This window comes from Pseudopodoces humilis, chromosome 3 (genome assembly GCF_049639895.1).
Source record: "Pseudopodoces humilis isolate 2021_Gansu_Grassland_sample_001 chromosome 3, ASM4963989v1, whole genome shotgun sequence".
In the NCBI taxonomy this organism is placed as follows: Eukaryota; Metazoa; Chordata; class Aves; order Passeriformes; family Paridae; genus Pseudopodoces; species Pseudopodoces humilis.
This window is the reverse complement of record NC_142202.1, coordinates 91,772,581-91,787,590: the sequence shown is the minus strand read 5'-3', so window position 1 is coordinate 91,787,590 and position 15,010 is coordinate 91,772,581. Positions and strand designations below refer to the sequence as shown.

General features: G+C 43.2%; 1 protein-coding gene across 1 annotated transcript in view; it reads right to left on the bottom strand.

Annotated features, from left to right (window-relative positions):
• The window catches only part of CSMD1 (CUB and Sushi multiple domains 1), a 1,065,588-nt gene extending 1,051,325 nt beyond the window's left edge, over positions 1 to 14,263 (bottom strand). Inside the window, exon 1 of the mRNA XM_014251392.2 lies at positions 14,076 to 14,263. Within this exon, the coding sequence (XP_014106867.1) occupies positions 14,076 to 14,142 (67 nt within the window). The 5' untranslated portion in view covers positions 14,143 to 14,263. The remainder of the gene's footprint in view (positions 1 to 14,075) is intronic.
• Between the last annotated feature and the right edge of the window lie 747 nt (positions 14,264 to 15,010).

Here is a 15,010-nt window from a genome sequence, read left to right as displayed (position 1 = left end):
AGATATACCACCAGTTCTGCTCAGTAAGACTACATCAGTATTCCTGTGTTACTGGTGGCAAAAAGGGAAGCTGATTATGCACTGCTCTCCAGTAAAATAAATGCCAGCAATGGAAGTCAGAAAAAACCCTGAATAATGATTGATGGATATGAGGGAACTAATCTGAGCTATGTTGTCCGCAAAATATAGGGCAGCACGAAGCTCCTATGGCCTAAGTTTCAGAAAATAAGGGGGGGGGGGGTTAATACTTGTTATGCAAGAAATAACATTTCCCAGACTTGAGTTTCTTGTCACAATGTTGTCTACACTGTCCATTTCATTTTTCTATGTCCATATAATCTGTTGAGTCATGATTCCCTATACTCTGGGATATACCATAAAGCAAATTAATAAATCACACCACACCTATGTCACTGCCTAATAGACTTTAAGAATAAATTTAATCATAGACAAAATATCTTAGAAAAAAAATTGAGTAGAAGAGGACAAATGACAAGAGTAGGTATTGATCAAAAAAATTAGACTAGTCCTGACTGAAAACCCCATTAAATGCTGTTGTATTTTTTCATATGTAGCTTCTTTTTTGAGATATCTTATCTTCTTCAGTGGCACTATTGAAGAATATGTCAATGAAATATAAGAATGATTTCCATCAGCTGTCTATGCTGGATGTTCATATTTCACCTGACAGTCTGTCACCACAAAGACTTATTTTTTTACACTGGGCAGTGTATCATCCTTCTAGAATCAAAGAGCAGTTTATTTTTTAATTGAGTTTTTACCTTCAGGGGTCACGATTCTTGTGCATATTTTGGACAACACCTAAGACAACAGCAGCATAACTGAGTGGTTCTGAGCAGCAAACTGCTATTGGACAGTGCACAAATGCTCTGATTTACCTGTACCTGAAAGTACCAGTGTTATGCGACTGCACCAGGTTGGCCCTGTCTAGATGGGGGATCCCACCAAAGCTGCTCCATTGCACCCTCCTCTTTTGGACATGGAAGAGAAAATATAATGAAAGGTTCATGGATCAGGATAAGGACATGCAGAGATCACTCACTAGTTACTGTCATAGGCAAAACAGACTCCACACAGGAAAATTATTTTAATTTATTAACAATCAAATCAGAATAGGATGATGAGAAATAAACCCAACTCTTAAAATACCTTCCCCCAACCCCTCCCTTCTCCTAGGGCACAAATTCACCCCTGATATTTTCTCTACATCCTCCCCCTAATGATGCAGGGGGACAGGGAATGGAGATAACAGTCAGTTCATCTGAGATTCATCTTTGCTGTTCCTTCCTCCTCAGGAGGAGGACTCACACTCTTCCCCTGCTCCACCATGTGATCCCTCCCACAGGTGTCAGTCCTCCATAAACTTCTCCAATATAAGTCCTTCCCATGAGCTGCACTTCTTCACAAACTGCTCCAGTATGGGTCCCTTCCACAGGATGCAGTCCTTAATGAACAGGCTGCTCCAGCGTGGGTCCCCTGTGGGATTAAAAGTCCTGCCAGCAAATCTGCTCCAGTGTGGGCTACTCTTTCTATGGGTCCACAGGTTCTTCCAGGAGCCTGCTCCAGTGTGGGCTTCCAACAGCGTCACAGCTTGCTTCAGGCATCCACCTGTTCTGGCACGGGTCTCCTCCAGGCTCACCCATGTCCTGCCATGGGCTGCAGGGTCATAGATGCTTCACCATGGCCTGCACCACATACTGCAGGGGAATCTCTGGCCCCTGGAGCACTTCCTACCCTTCTTCAGTGATTTGGGTGCCTGCATTTGTTCCTCTCCCACGTTCTCTCTGCTCTCTCCCAGCTGTAGTTGCCATTGCACAGGTTATTTCTCTCTTCTTAACTGTGCTCTCTCAGAGGCTCTACCACTTTTGCTGGTGGGCTCAGCTTTGGCCAGAAGTGGGTCTGTCTTGGAACCAGCTAGCATTGGTTTACTGGGAGGAAGCTTCTAAAAACTTCTCACAGAAGTTTAATTTATTAACAATCAAATCACTGTAGCATCCCAGCTACCAAAACTTGGCCACACAAAACCAATACTGTGACAAAGCATATTCAAAATATTAATGCAAATGTAGCCATCCTGCAAATATGGTCTGCAGAGTGATGCACAATATCAAAAGAAATTCGATACATATTCTACAGTGGTAAAACTGGGTAGATACTTCTTTTCCACCAGAACCTGCCCACCACTTACAAACAGCCTTTTTATCAGAAAGAAAAATGGAACCACAACGAACTGTATTTAATTACCATCAATGGAGGATAAATGTAAAAATTATGAATACTCATAGAGGAAATAGAAGTGGAGGTGGAACTGATTGTTTTTAGTTCTGGCCATGGACAACAGCCTCCACTGTGCTATATAGACAGTAGTGTTTGAGTCGGCTTCATTCCAAATTCTGATTTTTATTGGCTTTGTAATCACAAATGTTTTGTTCCAGGCTACATCAGATCCAGGTTGGTATTTCACTTCTTTAGGGTTTTTTTGTTAGTTTTTTGGGCTTTTTTTCTGTTGTGGTTATTGTTTTAATACACAGAATTACATAATTTCAGCAGTTTTAAAGAAAAATTTAATTCCCTTGAGGAATTCTTATTCCTAAAATAATAACACAACACTAATAGGTTTGGAAACTTTGCTTAATTCAGATACTAACGAGGAGATAAGAATAGTAAATGCTTAATATGGTGTGTATTCATTCCCTTTACAGAACTCTATTGCGCTCAGGTTCTGAAGATTCTCAAGTTAAGTACAGCACAAATTTCTTTATGTTCAAAACTGCTGAGATCTGCAATTTTCTCCTATGGCAGTTAGAACTGCTGGTATTTGGCACGGATATCTAGGCTCTTGACTGCAAACAGTACCTTCTGCCCTCTCCACAGCATCCTTAAACTTCGTGCTAAAGCTTGTTCTGCAGGTAGAATGAGCTCAGACATGTTTTATTGTGCAGTATGCCCATATTCTATTATTCAACAAATGGATTTTCTCTTCCATAAGATGTTTCTGGAAAAAAGGTTGTTTTTCCTTCTGAATGTCTAGCATCTTATAAGTACTGCATCCACAAGTCTGTTTCTTTAACAAATATTCTAGTAAGTACAATTTTTTCTAACTCTGTGGATAAACTGAGATGCATTACTGGAAAAGTGGGCTTAAAAAGTCAATAAAGAATTAAGACCAAAATAAAAATGTCTATACAACATGAAATCTTGAGAACCCATCCTACAGTCCTTATTCAGTCAGCTCCCATTCTGAAGGCGAGGATAGAAAGGCTTGAGAAAAACAACTGTGCTTGTAGATGTTGAAATTATTGTGGTTCAAACTACCATAAAAATAAAATAGTGTAAAAGAGATGCATGAGGTGAAGTGACAGAAGATTCTAGCTCAGTCACCTTATTCCATATATAGAAAGGATATATCTGCACTTACCATTTCTAACAACAGAAACTCAGATTTATAGATGCAACAAGAATAAACACTTATAAAAAATCAATTAGGTGTCTGTTTAAAGAGAACTAGTAATTTGAGTATATATGACAAAAAAGGAAAACAGAATTCACTTTGACAAAACAACTTCTCAATTTTCCTTCTAATGTGATATGACTCATCTCAAATCTATTGCAAAGCGGTAAACAAACTACACCAACACAGTGACCATCATCTGCCAGGAACATTTTAAAAAGAAAACCATTACTGAGCTACTTTTCTTGTCTTCTATACAGAGAAATGTATTTTCCCAGCAGAAACAGCATTTCACATTATCTTCTTTCCATTACCATGTTTTCATCAGGGCTAACAACAACCAAAGAAATACCTCATTAAGCCAGTAATTTATTTCTTAGAAATTAAATTAAATTAAATTAGTTTAGACTAGTTTTAGTTCTTTTTCAAAACAGTCTATTTCAATTAAAACAAATGACAAAAGGGAAGTTTAGTTTGATTATTAATAGCATTGTACAGGGGACTTATCTGGGATAGGATTTTAAATATGCGGACAACACACTTTTGATATTATTTCTCATTCATTGAACTAATGTTATAATTGTAACTGTAACAAAAATAAAATGTTTAGTCCATCTTTGTTCTATAATCCTTCTGTAATCTAATTACCTCAAAATAACTGCAAGATAAAATACGGTCATGAGGATCAAAATGACAGCTATAAGCTGGGCTCTCCAGTATTCATTATCCATTATTTTTATGATAACTATTTATTACTATCATATAGTTAATAAAAAAGTCTAAGTCACTTGATAATGCATCTGAAGTCAGCTCCACTGCTGATGTAAATCATTAGAGATCCACAAAAAGGGTTACATGATGTAATATTTTTTGCAATACTTTTTGTTTGTAGATCTTACAATCTTTTGGGTCAGGCCCCTTACTGTGTTAAATGATACTAAATTTAAAAAAAGAGAGCAACTTCAATTTCCAAAATATCCCCTGATTCATTGCTTTAAAGAAATTACTTCAAAGCTTCTCAGGAGTTGACAAGAAAAATCTAAATTGTCATGGCAACATGGGTTGAAGAAATCCTTCTTTGCTGCTTGCATAGATCATCTCCATGCTATCAGCCTGTTTACTAAATGTTGCTAAAGAAAGCAATTAAAGGTTAATCTTTCCTCAGAACCAAATAAATTATATAACCAGTGAAAGCCAGTGGACTGAGATACATTTCAGATAGGTCAAAAAAAATTGAGGCATCATTTATCTTTAAGGAAATAACACCAAGTTGCAGGGCAGACAACATGCTGGAGGGAAGTGACAACATTCAGCCAGGACAGGCTCGAGAGGTGGGCCTGTGAAAACCTCATAAAACTTAACAAGATCAATTCTAAGGTCCTGCACAGGAGTTGGGGCAATCCCAAGCATAAACACAGGCTGGAAAGAGAATTACTTAAGAGTAGCCCCGAGGAGAAGAAGGACATGGGGTGTTGGTGGATGAGAAGTTCAAATGACGCAGCAATGTGCGCTTGCAGCCCAGAAAGCCAAACATAAACTGAGCTGCACTGAAAGAAACAGGACCAGCATGTTGAGGGAGGTGATTCTACCCCTCTACATGCTCTCATGAAATCCCACCTGGAGCACTGTGTCCAGCTCTGGGCCCCTGACATAGTAAGAATATACCTGTTGGAGCAAGTCCAGAGAAGGCCATAAAAGATGATCAGAGGGCTGGAGTACCTCTCCTATGGAGACAGGCTGAGAGAGCTGGGGCTGTTCAGTGTGAAGAAGAAAACTCTCCAGGAAGACCTTAGATGGTCTACCCAAAGATGGCCTACAAGCAAGAGAGTGAGGGACTTTTCACAAGAGCATGTAGTGATTGGACAAGGGGAAAAGGCTTCAAACTGAAGGACAGTAGGTTTAGATTAGACATTACAGTGAAATTATTGACTGTGAGAATAATCAGGCACTGCAACAGGTTGCCCAGAGAAACTGTTCATATTCTATCCCTGAAAATGTTCAAAGTCAGGTTGGACTGGGTTTTGAGTAACATGGTCTAGTGGAAGGTGTGCCTGCCAGTGGCAAAGGAGTTAGAATAAGGTGATCTTTAAGGTTTAGCCCAAACCATTCTGTGATCCTAGAAAGCATTTCTGTGGTCAATTTCATAACAAACTAAGAGTTTGAATTTTGTTTAATGTATTAGATTTGTTCTAGTGTCCTCGTTTCAATGCAAGTTATCTGTGTGATATGTGGCTATAACAAAGGTGAGATAAAAAGACTTTTAAGGTTAATGACATTTGTTAAATTCTGTGAGTTCTCCAACTTTTAGATCAGGTCCTAACTAGTTAAAATCTGATATAAAGCAACCCAAACTATCTAACTGATAATTAGACTCTATGTCTAATTTGCCTACTTCTGCATAGCAGAATGCTTTTTTTCCTTACAACAAGTTTCAAGTTAACTAAATTATGTACCAGGAAAAAAAAAAAGGAAGATTTCTGTATTTTAATCTATGTTAATCAAATTTAAAAATAAAGCCTTCCTTATACAGATTTCACAGGAAATATAAACAGAAATAATTAAGTACAACTAATGATCAAAATGCTACTCTGCTGCCACTGTTGACTTCATAAGATCTATTAACACTACATTTTCAGTGTAAGAGCCACTGCAAACAATGGGTCAAAATGTGCTGAGGATATTTGCATGCTAAGATAAAGAATATCAATTTCTTCTGAGAGATATCTACAAATGAAGAGGGTCTCTGATTGTGATATTAGCAGTCGTTTGATTGAAATGAGCTTCTGAAAGTGAATTATAAAATGTTTCCCCCTCCCCCTCAAAAAAATGCTTGGTATGACACAATCTATGTATTATAGGAAACATCAGCAGGATACCAATGGAGAATCTGGCTGCTGGGGCAAAGCTAAAATAGTGTACTTAGTCACTTGCATGCAGTCAGCTTCTGCATTGATATCCCACAAACATTAGTGAGAACAGTGTGATTTGTCATGACCATTTGTTTCACAGCCAGAAGCATGCAAAATTGGTCTAAAAATAAGTTACATTTTGCTTTTTTTTTTTTTATTTTATCAAAGTGGCTTTTTCAAAAATTTCACTGTTGTGTAAACATCATTCTTTCTTTCTTTTTTTCCTTGCCCTCACAGTCACCTACATTTTTTTTCTATGTTCAGGGCAAGGCAGGTTCTGTAAGCTCATGTATATTCCTGCAATATCTAGCCACATGCTTCCTAACATCAGCTGCTTCTTGACAAAGTGACCTCCCTGTTCCTTGCAGCTCTGTGCTGTACAGCAACAGTGTGATGTGGATCTCGAGTTCCACAGTGTGTGTTATGTGCACCATGACTTGAGGCTGAACCCCAAGGCGCTCATACAAGGCAAGCTCAAGCAAAATGCCCAGAGCCAAGTCTAAGAGCTCAGCCATGTATTCTGGATACACTCTGCAAAGCAAGCCAAGCTAACCCACACATTTCAGCAGCAGGCATTGCAAGCACAGTGCGGATGCTTTAAATCCAAGCTACAGCTGGGCCAGTATTTAAAAAAGAAAATAACCTGCTCCCCAGTGTGTTTAGGCCCACCCTTGAACTTCCAAGTGCAGGGCAAGGCTGGCTGCACTTTTGTTCCCAGTGCACTGTAAATTGCTTGTGTTTCAGCAATAGTGTAAGCAAAATAAAAGTTTGAATGTCTGTGTTCTTTTGGAGTTTATGTGTGAACACAATATGGCAAGTAATGCAGGTCAAAGGAAGTAAACAATTATTTATGCAATATTGTATCATGGCTATATTTGATCTGAAAATCATAGAATGGTTGAGGCGAAAAAAAATATCCCTAAACCCAGATTTATTCTGTGACAAATGTCAAAGGTTTGCTGCAAACATCAGAATTATAAGAACATTTCAATAAAAACCCTCAAACACAGGTTTCAAAATGATTTTCTAGCAAAAAAAACAACCAAAAAAAAACCAAACAAAAAAAAAAAACAAACAAAAAAAAAACAAGGAAAACTATCAGACAAGAAAGAATAAAGATAAAAAATAAGCAAAACTTAAAAGTTTGGTGAAACTACATGAAAAAAAAAACATTGCCTTGCAATTGAACACAAGGCACGAAGCAAGTACTGCAAAATGTAATTTTTAAATGCTGACCGTATTTCATGCAAATTTGCAAAACAAACACTGCATAAAAAGTTTTATTCATTATTATTTATTCAAGTCTGTGTCAGCTGCAGTGCTGCAAATGTTTCTTTCGGAAAGCCACTGTGCAACCAAGACATGAATACGGAACATGATTCTGTACTTCCGTATCCATAGGATACTGTACAACAGATATAAAACATACGGAGAATAAAATTATACTAGGTTTCTCTGTGTATTGTTTATAATGCCTTTAAAGGAAAAAGCAGAAAATAAAAAAAGGAAGTAAGGTAGAGGCCAGATGCTCAGAGATACCAGAGATACCAGAGATACTGTTAAAAAACAGAATGCTTCCACATATACATAAATATATTAATATTATGAAGGCTTGTTGCTGTGATTCACTTAGTTTTCTATTTTTAAAGTCATTCATGGATGCAAACATTGTCAGAGGTTCTCATCCACAAGAGCTCAAATTAAACAGGGTCTGACTCCACCATTCAGCTGCAATGTCCACTTTGTCTGGATCATTTGGAGTAGCAATCTGTTCAAAAATAGCCAATTGAGCTATTTCTGAAATCAATATGAATTTCAGTTTCCAATGCAGCAGAATTGTGTTCTCAGAACTGCCTGAAGTTACCTTTTACTGGACAGGGAAGAGACAAGAAATTTACTTGAAAGAAGTCAAAAAACTATTTTAGAATATGCATGAAGGTATCATTAAAATGCATAATTAAATAATTAAAAAGCTGTAAGAAACTGCAATTAATTTTTATGGTGGAAATTAAAGCATTACTATAATTTCTAGAAAATGTGACTTTTTTTTTCTTATTTCTTTTCTAAAAGCAGCTCATTGATGATATTCTGATTAATCAAGAGTTCTGGTTAATCATCAGCAATGTAAGAGTGATTAAATCTTGCTTTGTCCTTTAAATGAATCTCCCTCCAGGTAAAAATGGCAAGAAACTACCATCACTTTCTTTTCTTTTTCTTTTTTCCTATATGAGAAAGAAATGCAGAAAAAAATATTATCTCTGAGAAAGTAAGACTTGGTATTAGAAATAATATGTATTATTACTATTGAAAGAGTGCATGCATGCCTTTATTTACCATTCAATTACTAAATGCAGACAACAGATATATGTTGCCTTTGGGTGTCAATATAACACTAACAATAATCCAAGTAATTTGTGTAAGTAGTTATTCCTCTGAGAAATGCTTATAACAAATACAGTGTAGATTTCCTTAAATGCAATAGAAATGTCATATAGTGGAGTGAAGTCTTTCATCCAGCCAGAACAAAGATGTGTCAGGACAAAGAAAGATCTCACAGCTTTCCTCAGGCATTAATGACATTTTTTCCCCTATTTCAAAAGTTTGTGGTTGATAAAAAATGGTTTAAGGGAAATTACAGCTGACGTAGAAAAGTAAAACTTCTAAGTAAAAGAAAGTGATTCATACACATTAGGAGAATTTACATATGATTCTTATTCTTTGCTCACTGCAAAAATTGGATGAACACCCAACTTATCTCAGTCTGATGTGGCTAATTTTGCAGCCGTATAGAGAACTAGAGGCTAGATTCTTATTCTGTGACCCTGACTTGAATCGAGTTGTACACTTGAATTTTTTATTAGAGATCACACTTATTAGAGATCACACTTTATTACAGGTCTCACACTTACGCTACTGATTTGGTGTATTGTACAGTTAAACCAGCAATTCCCCTTTCCACACTGCATCCCCTGCCGGCTACAGGCAGCCCGGCACTATGCTGCAGTGTCTGTGCTCACACAGAAAGCTGTTTGCCAGCAGAATAATGTCATCATTGCTGAAGAGAAACATGATGGTTCAATACAGATTTGAGCAAGATGAAATTACATCTTATCTTTAAATCCACTGGAGGTTTTATACTGTGACACTATCAAGCCATCACTTCTCCGAGGAAAGGTTACAAGAGGGAGTTAACGTGATGGTGTACGGATTACATCTTGAAAAAGTTGAAAACAGTGGTCCCTGACGCTTTTCAGCCTTTCTATAGAGCATGGTAGATCTTGAATGTATAACTCAAACTATTTACAGTTTCAGATTACTCCTAATTTGTTTGGACAAGAGTTTTTATTAGTGTAAATGCTATTGAGGCATAAGTGCCATAGGTGTCTTTTTAAAAACTTGCCTATACAAATGCATATGTAATACTAATACACACCATGAGTAAAAATAAGAGGAAATGCTTGCATAGACAAAACAGTCTGCCAGCAGAAAAATGACAACTGCCCTTCCCAAACAAAAAATCCCCATTGTCTGATCAAAAACATACATGTCTGTATAAAGGGACATGAGAGTGAGATTCAGTAAAATAGACATATTTGCAGTATAGAAAATCTGCAGAATGATTATCTATACAAATCAGAGATGGTGCTGAAGTGGTCTCACAGGTTTCAATACATCCTGAAGTTCCATGTGTGTCTGTTGTCATGTGCCTGTGAACCATCTCCAGCTCCTCACCGCAGTATCCTGTTCCACACACACACATCAGAGAAACTGAAAAATCTTTACTGGCTGACAGTGGGAATTCAAACCTCAACTATGGGTTCAAGAGTCTAAAATGAGTGTTTGGTGAACCTTTGTTGAATTGATATGCTCTCCACTACATTATATTCAAGCTGACCAAGTTTCCTATTCCTATACATAGTTAAGGGCATCATATACATATCTCAATGCAAAAAAAATAGAGCAGATTCATATCTTGCTAAAAAGTAAATGCATTTTTACTTTAAAATATTACATGGTCAGAGCTGGATATTCTCTACTGTGCCTTTCTATACCAAATTCCTCATTGAGCTGGGGGATGGAGAATGCATCCATCAAACACTTGGTTTTACAGCTGGGTGTTCAATACCTTGCTCTGATGTTCTTTTAAAAATTCCTTTTTTTCAATGCATTTTCCCCAGAATTGCTTTAGTCTTCTCTGGAAGAGAATGGAGCCTCTCTAGAGAGACCAGCCTCATACTTTGAAAAGCACTGCTTTGGAGAAAAAAAAAAAATACTTTAAAAGAGACAAACACTCTCAGTCCAACAGGAGTAGGCCTTAAACAGAGTGGTAGTTTTGTGTGATGTAGTTGTAGCAATTATTTTGACAAAGTGATAGCAGGAAACAGAAGGTACATAAAATGTTTTGAGAATTATTTATTTATTTTTTAGAACAAAATCCTGAGCTGTAGATGTGAGAGTCCTTTCACTGTCTGTATCTAATTTAAGAACAAAAATGTTTTCCATTTGCTATTTCCATTAATCTGAAAGACACCTCTGTGCACAAGCCTGCTTATGTACATTTAGTTTGAGCAAACTGAGTGGCAATGAAGGTGCTGTATTTTGGTTATCTAAACATGTCCAGGAAATTACCTTGAAAACATGTACTGGAACAACTCTAGGTATTAAGCAGTATATATTTCTACTGAATATAGGTTCTACTGAATATAGATTGACCACAGATGTTAGTTCACAGCAGAAATGTATTTTACTCTTTTTTTTCTTGAATTTTAGTCTGTTCAATTAGTCTAAATCTACCATATGTTCTATACCAGACCAGTATGACTTTTTGCAGAAATTATACTGATGTGTTGTGTCTTTCAAGAAGATCAATAGGGTGTTTTGTTTGCTGTTGTTACAATATAACATATCAGAATTAGCAAATGGCTCTATAAACAAGCCCATCTTAACATGCACAGCTGAACACCGTGCTGTCTGTCTTGTTGAAGCATAGTTGCTATGACAGGGTAGCTTCTGGGAAAGCGGTTCCTTTAAATTACTCCATACTGATTTCCATTGATGTTTAAAGCACAATTAACAGGGAAGAATTCCCCAAATGTTTTCCAAAACACTCAGGTCCATCAATCAGATTAAATCAGTCCAAAGAAATGTATAGAACTGCAGCTCAAGTCTACCACAGTGAACAACGATGAATGTTCATTTTTATCCTCCCTTGTTCCTTAAAAAAGTTACAGAAAATTCCACAGCAACAAAGGGCTTCCATTTCATTTCATAACGAGGAACAATGTGGAAAGCAACCCACCTGTCATTTTACTGAAAGATATGGGCATGCCTGGGGCAACACCTGCAGAAATTCAGCACTTATTTCTTTCTTCACTTGTAAAGCCTCCAAACCAAGCAAAACCTGCATGAATTCCCTTTACGGTGACCAAATTATTTGGTAGTAAGAGGCTGGTAAAACTGAGTTCTTAGAATCTAATAATTAAAATTATTTCATGAGCTGCTGAAACCCTGGGTCCTTATGTTACTAAGGAAGGGGTTTTTTCACTCTCTAAAGTATAAACGTAATTTCAGCCTCAGGACTACATTTGACTAAATACAGATATCTGTGCTCAATTGCCTGGGAAGGTAAGCGGGAAGGAATTATGTCAACTGTCCTCGATGGTTCCCTTCAACCTGTTGTTTGACTTCAATAAGTCAGTCTTTAGCCTTTAAGTGGGTGTGTTGCTGCTTCACGTTAAGCAGGTATAATTACATTCTGCAGAGCAGCATCAGAGGCAGTGCCCAAACGTTCCTGGCAAAGCCTTTGTATGTAAGCAAAGCACGTCGGATCGTCGCTGAATAACCATGATCCAGCCTCCAGCTTTTCGTATGTGCTGTCAGCCATGAAAAGAAAACACTTAAATGTCAAACGACATAACCGGCTACAGTGTATTTAACAAATGAGTCGCGGGTGTCGGCCCTCCCCGGGAGCGGCGTGGCCGCGGCAGCAGCTGTCCCTCGTCCCGCGGTGGCCGTGCCCCGAGTGCGGCTGTCGGAGCAGCTCCGCCAGCGACCCGGAGCTCCCCGCCCGGCCGGGCCGTGCCCCGGGCAGCGCCGGGGCACCCGGCACGTGTGCGGGCTGGGAGCGGCCGCCCGGCCCCGAGCGGGCGGGGACCGGGAGAAGGAGGCACCTGGGGGTGTGGGGGCTGGGGATGCTGGAAGTTTGGGTAGGGCGGCCACGCCGAGAAGCCCCCGCCCGCCCCGGGCTGTGTGTGCTGCCGGGCACAGCCCCATCTCCGGGAGCCGCGGATTCACAGCCCAGGAAAGACGTGCGCCTTTCTCGCCCCGCTCCCTTCCCACAGAGGCAGCCGGGTGGCGTTGCCCGGTGGACCGCGGCAGCGGCAGGATCCGGGCAGAGGAGGGATGCCATCGGGATGGTGAGGAGCCGCAGCCGCTCCTCCGGACGGGGCAAACCTCCTGCCCGGGTCCCGGCAGCCCGGGCTGGCCTTCTACCGCCTCTCCCTGCAGATCACGGCCGGAGGCTAGCGGAGGGAAGGCACCCTGCCGTGCTGCCCAGGCGGGCGAGGGAACCTGGCCATGGGCACCCGCAGGACGGCGAAGGCTCCAGCCTCGCCCGCCAGCCCGGGCCGCGGTAGCCCTGCTCCCCCCGCTTCAGCCGCCCCCGCACTGAAAAGAGCAGCGAGAAAAATAAAATGGTGGGAACGATGTAAAGCGCCTTGGGAGGGTTACGGGAGACTCAGACAGTAAAAACCGCAAGGGGAACCGTCATCCCGGAGGCAGGCAAGAACAACCGGGAGCGAGGTGGGAGAAGACAGAGGCTGTATCGGGGACAGGTGCTCAGCTGCGAGCTGCCTCACTCCCTCCCTCTCCCTCTCTCTCTCTCTCTCTCACACACACACAGACTCTCATCTCTCCCAGCATGAAAAAGCGCAGGGCTAATGAGAGGCGAAGTGAATAATGGGGAAGTTGTTGTCTCCAGCGATGAGGCAAGTAATGGGGCTGAGGCCAGCACTGAAGTTGTGTAACCAAATTCTCCACCGTCACCCCCTCGTTTCTCCACCCTCCCCCATTGATTTTAAGGAGAAACCCAGCTGAGGTTGGGAGACTCTCTCCACCGCACACCCAGCAGAGAGGAGTCCTCTTCCCTCAGGCACGGGCAGGCAGCTGGCGGAGGTCTCCCCGGAGCCGCATCCCCGCCTCCGCGCAACTTGCGGGGAGCGGAGCCGGCTGAAAGCAGGCGGAGGCGGCTCTCCGCGACCACCCACTCCGCGCTCCCCCTCGAGCACGGCAAAAGCCGGGGAGGCGGGAGGAGGGGAGATCCAAACTTGCCAGCCCTGGGACTGTCCCTCACGCGGCAGCGAGTGCCGTTCGTGCGTGCGCGGACAGCGAAGTGTTCCCAAACTCTGGCACTGCCCAGGCGGCTGGGTGCGCACGGTTCCGCTCGCGGCGCCGCAGCGGCTGCTGCCCAACTCCAGGGGGCTGGTTTCTCCCGGGGGAAGTGACCGGCCGAGAGCAGAGCCCTCGGGGAACACCGGCGGGAGGTGGGAGGCAGGGAGAAGGGAGACCGGGCTCGAGGAGCCTGCTGAAACGAAGCGGGAGAGAGAGCTCATCCGAGCGGCAGAGATTTAGCTGAAAGGTTATGAGTGCCGTAACCGCAGCCTACACGAATGCAATGCAAGAAACCCGAGTCTTACCCTGAGCTGCAGTGAGGAGCCCCGCGCAGAGAACCAGCAGAGACTTGAATTTCCTCCACGCAGTCATGTCTGCAGTTATTCCACACACACACACACTCTCACACAAAACCCTCGGCGGCTCCTCTCGGCTGCGACCGTGTCCTCCGAGCGGCAGCGGGGCTAAGGACAGCGCCAAATAACCACCACAGGGCGAGGAGAGGCGGAGAGGAGCGGTCCGGGTCCCGAGCGCCGCGCAGCGCCCGGCGCCTCCTGCAGGACTGCGCGGGCGGCTCGCTCGGCTCTGCTCTCAGCCAGCATCAGTCCCGCGCCGCGGCGGGGCTGCGCCGCTCAGCGCCCGCGGAGCCCCGGCGCCGCCGGCCCGCCGCCCGCCCAGGGGAGGGGAGGGCGCCGAGGGAGGGAGGGGAGGCACGCCCGGGGCCGCGGGCAGCGCGGCATGCACGGCCGCCGGCGGGGAGAGCCGGGCAGCGGCGGCGTCGGCAGGAGAGGGATGCGGAGAGTGCGAGGAAGAGGAGGAGGAGAGGGAGGAGGAGGAGGAGGAGAAGGAGAGAAGAGGGAGGGAGGGAGGGATCGCGGCGGGGGTAGCGCAGGCAGCGCAGCGGAGCGGCTGCCAGCCACACGAGAAGCCGCCGCCGCCGGACTCAACCATCACTTCCCACGGAGAGGGGAAGGGGCCGGCGCTGTGCAGCCGCCGCTCGCCGAGCCCGCAGCCTCCCCGCGCCGCCGGACGGCCCCGCACGGCCCCTCGGGGCGGCCGCGGGCTCGCCCCCCGCCCGGCCGCGGCCCCGGGCGGCTGCTGCCGGCCGCCGAAAGGCCCCGGGGGAGAGATGGCTGTCCCTGGAGCCGGTGTCCCCCGGCGCGGAGAAGGGTAGTGGCTACACCTGCCCGGGAGGCTCGTGCTGCGATTCCCAGGTGTCCTGTCCCCCAGCTCTGCCTGC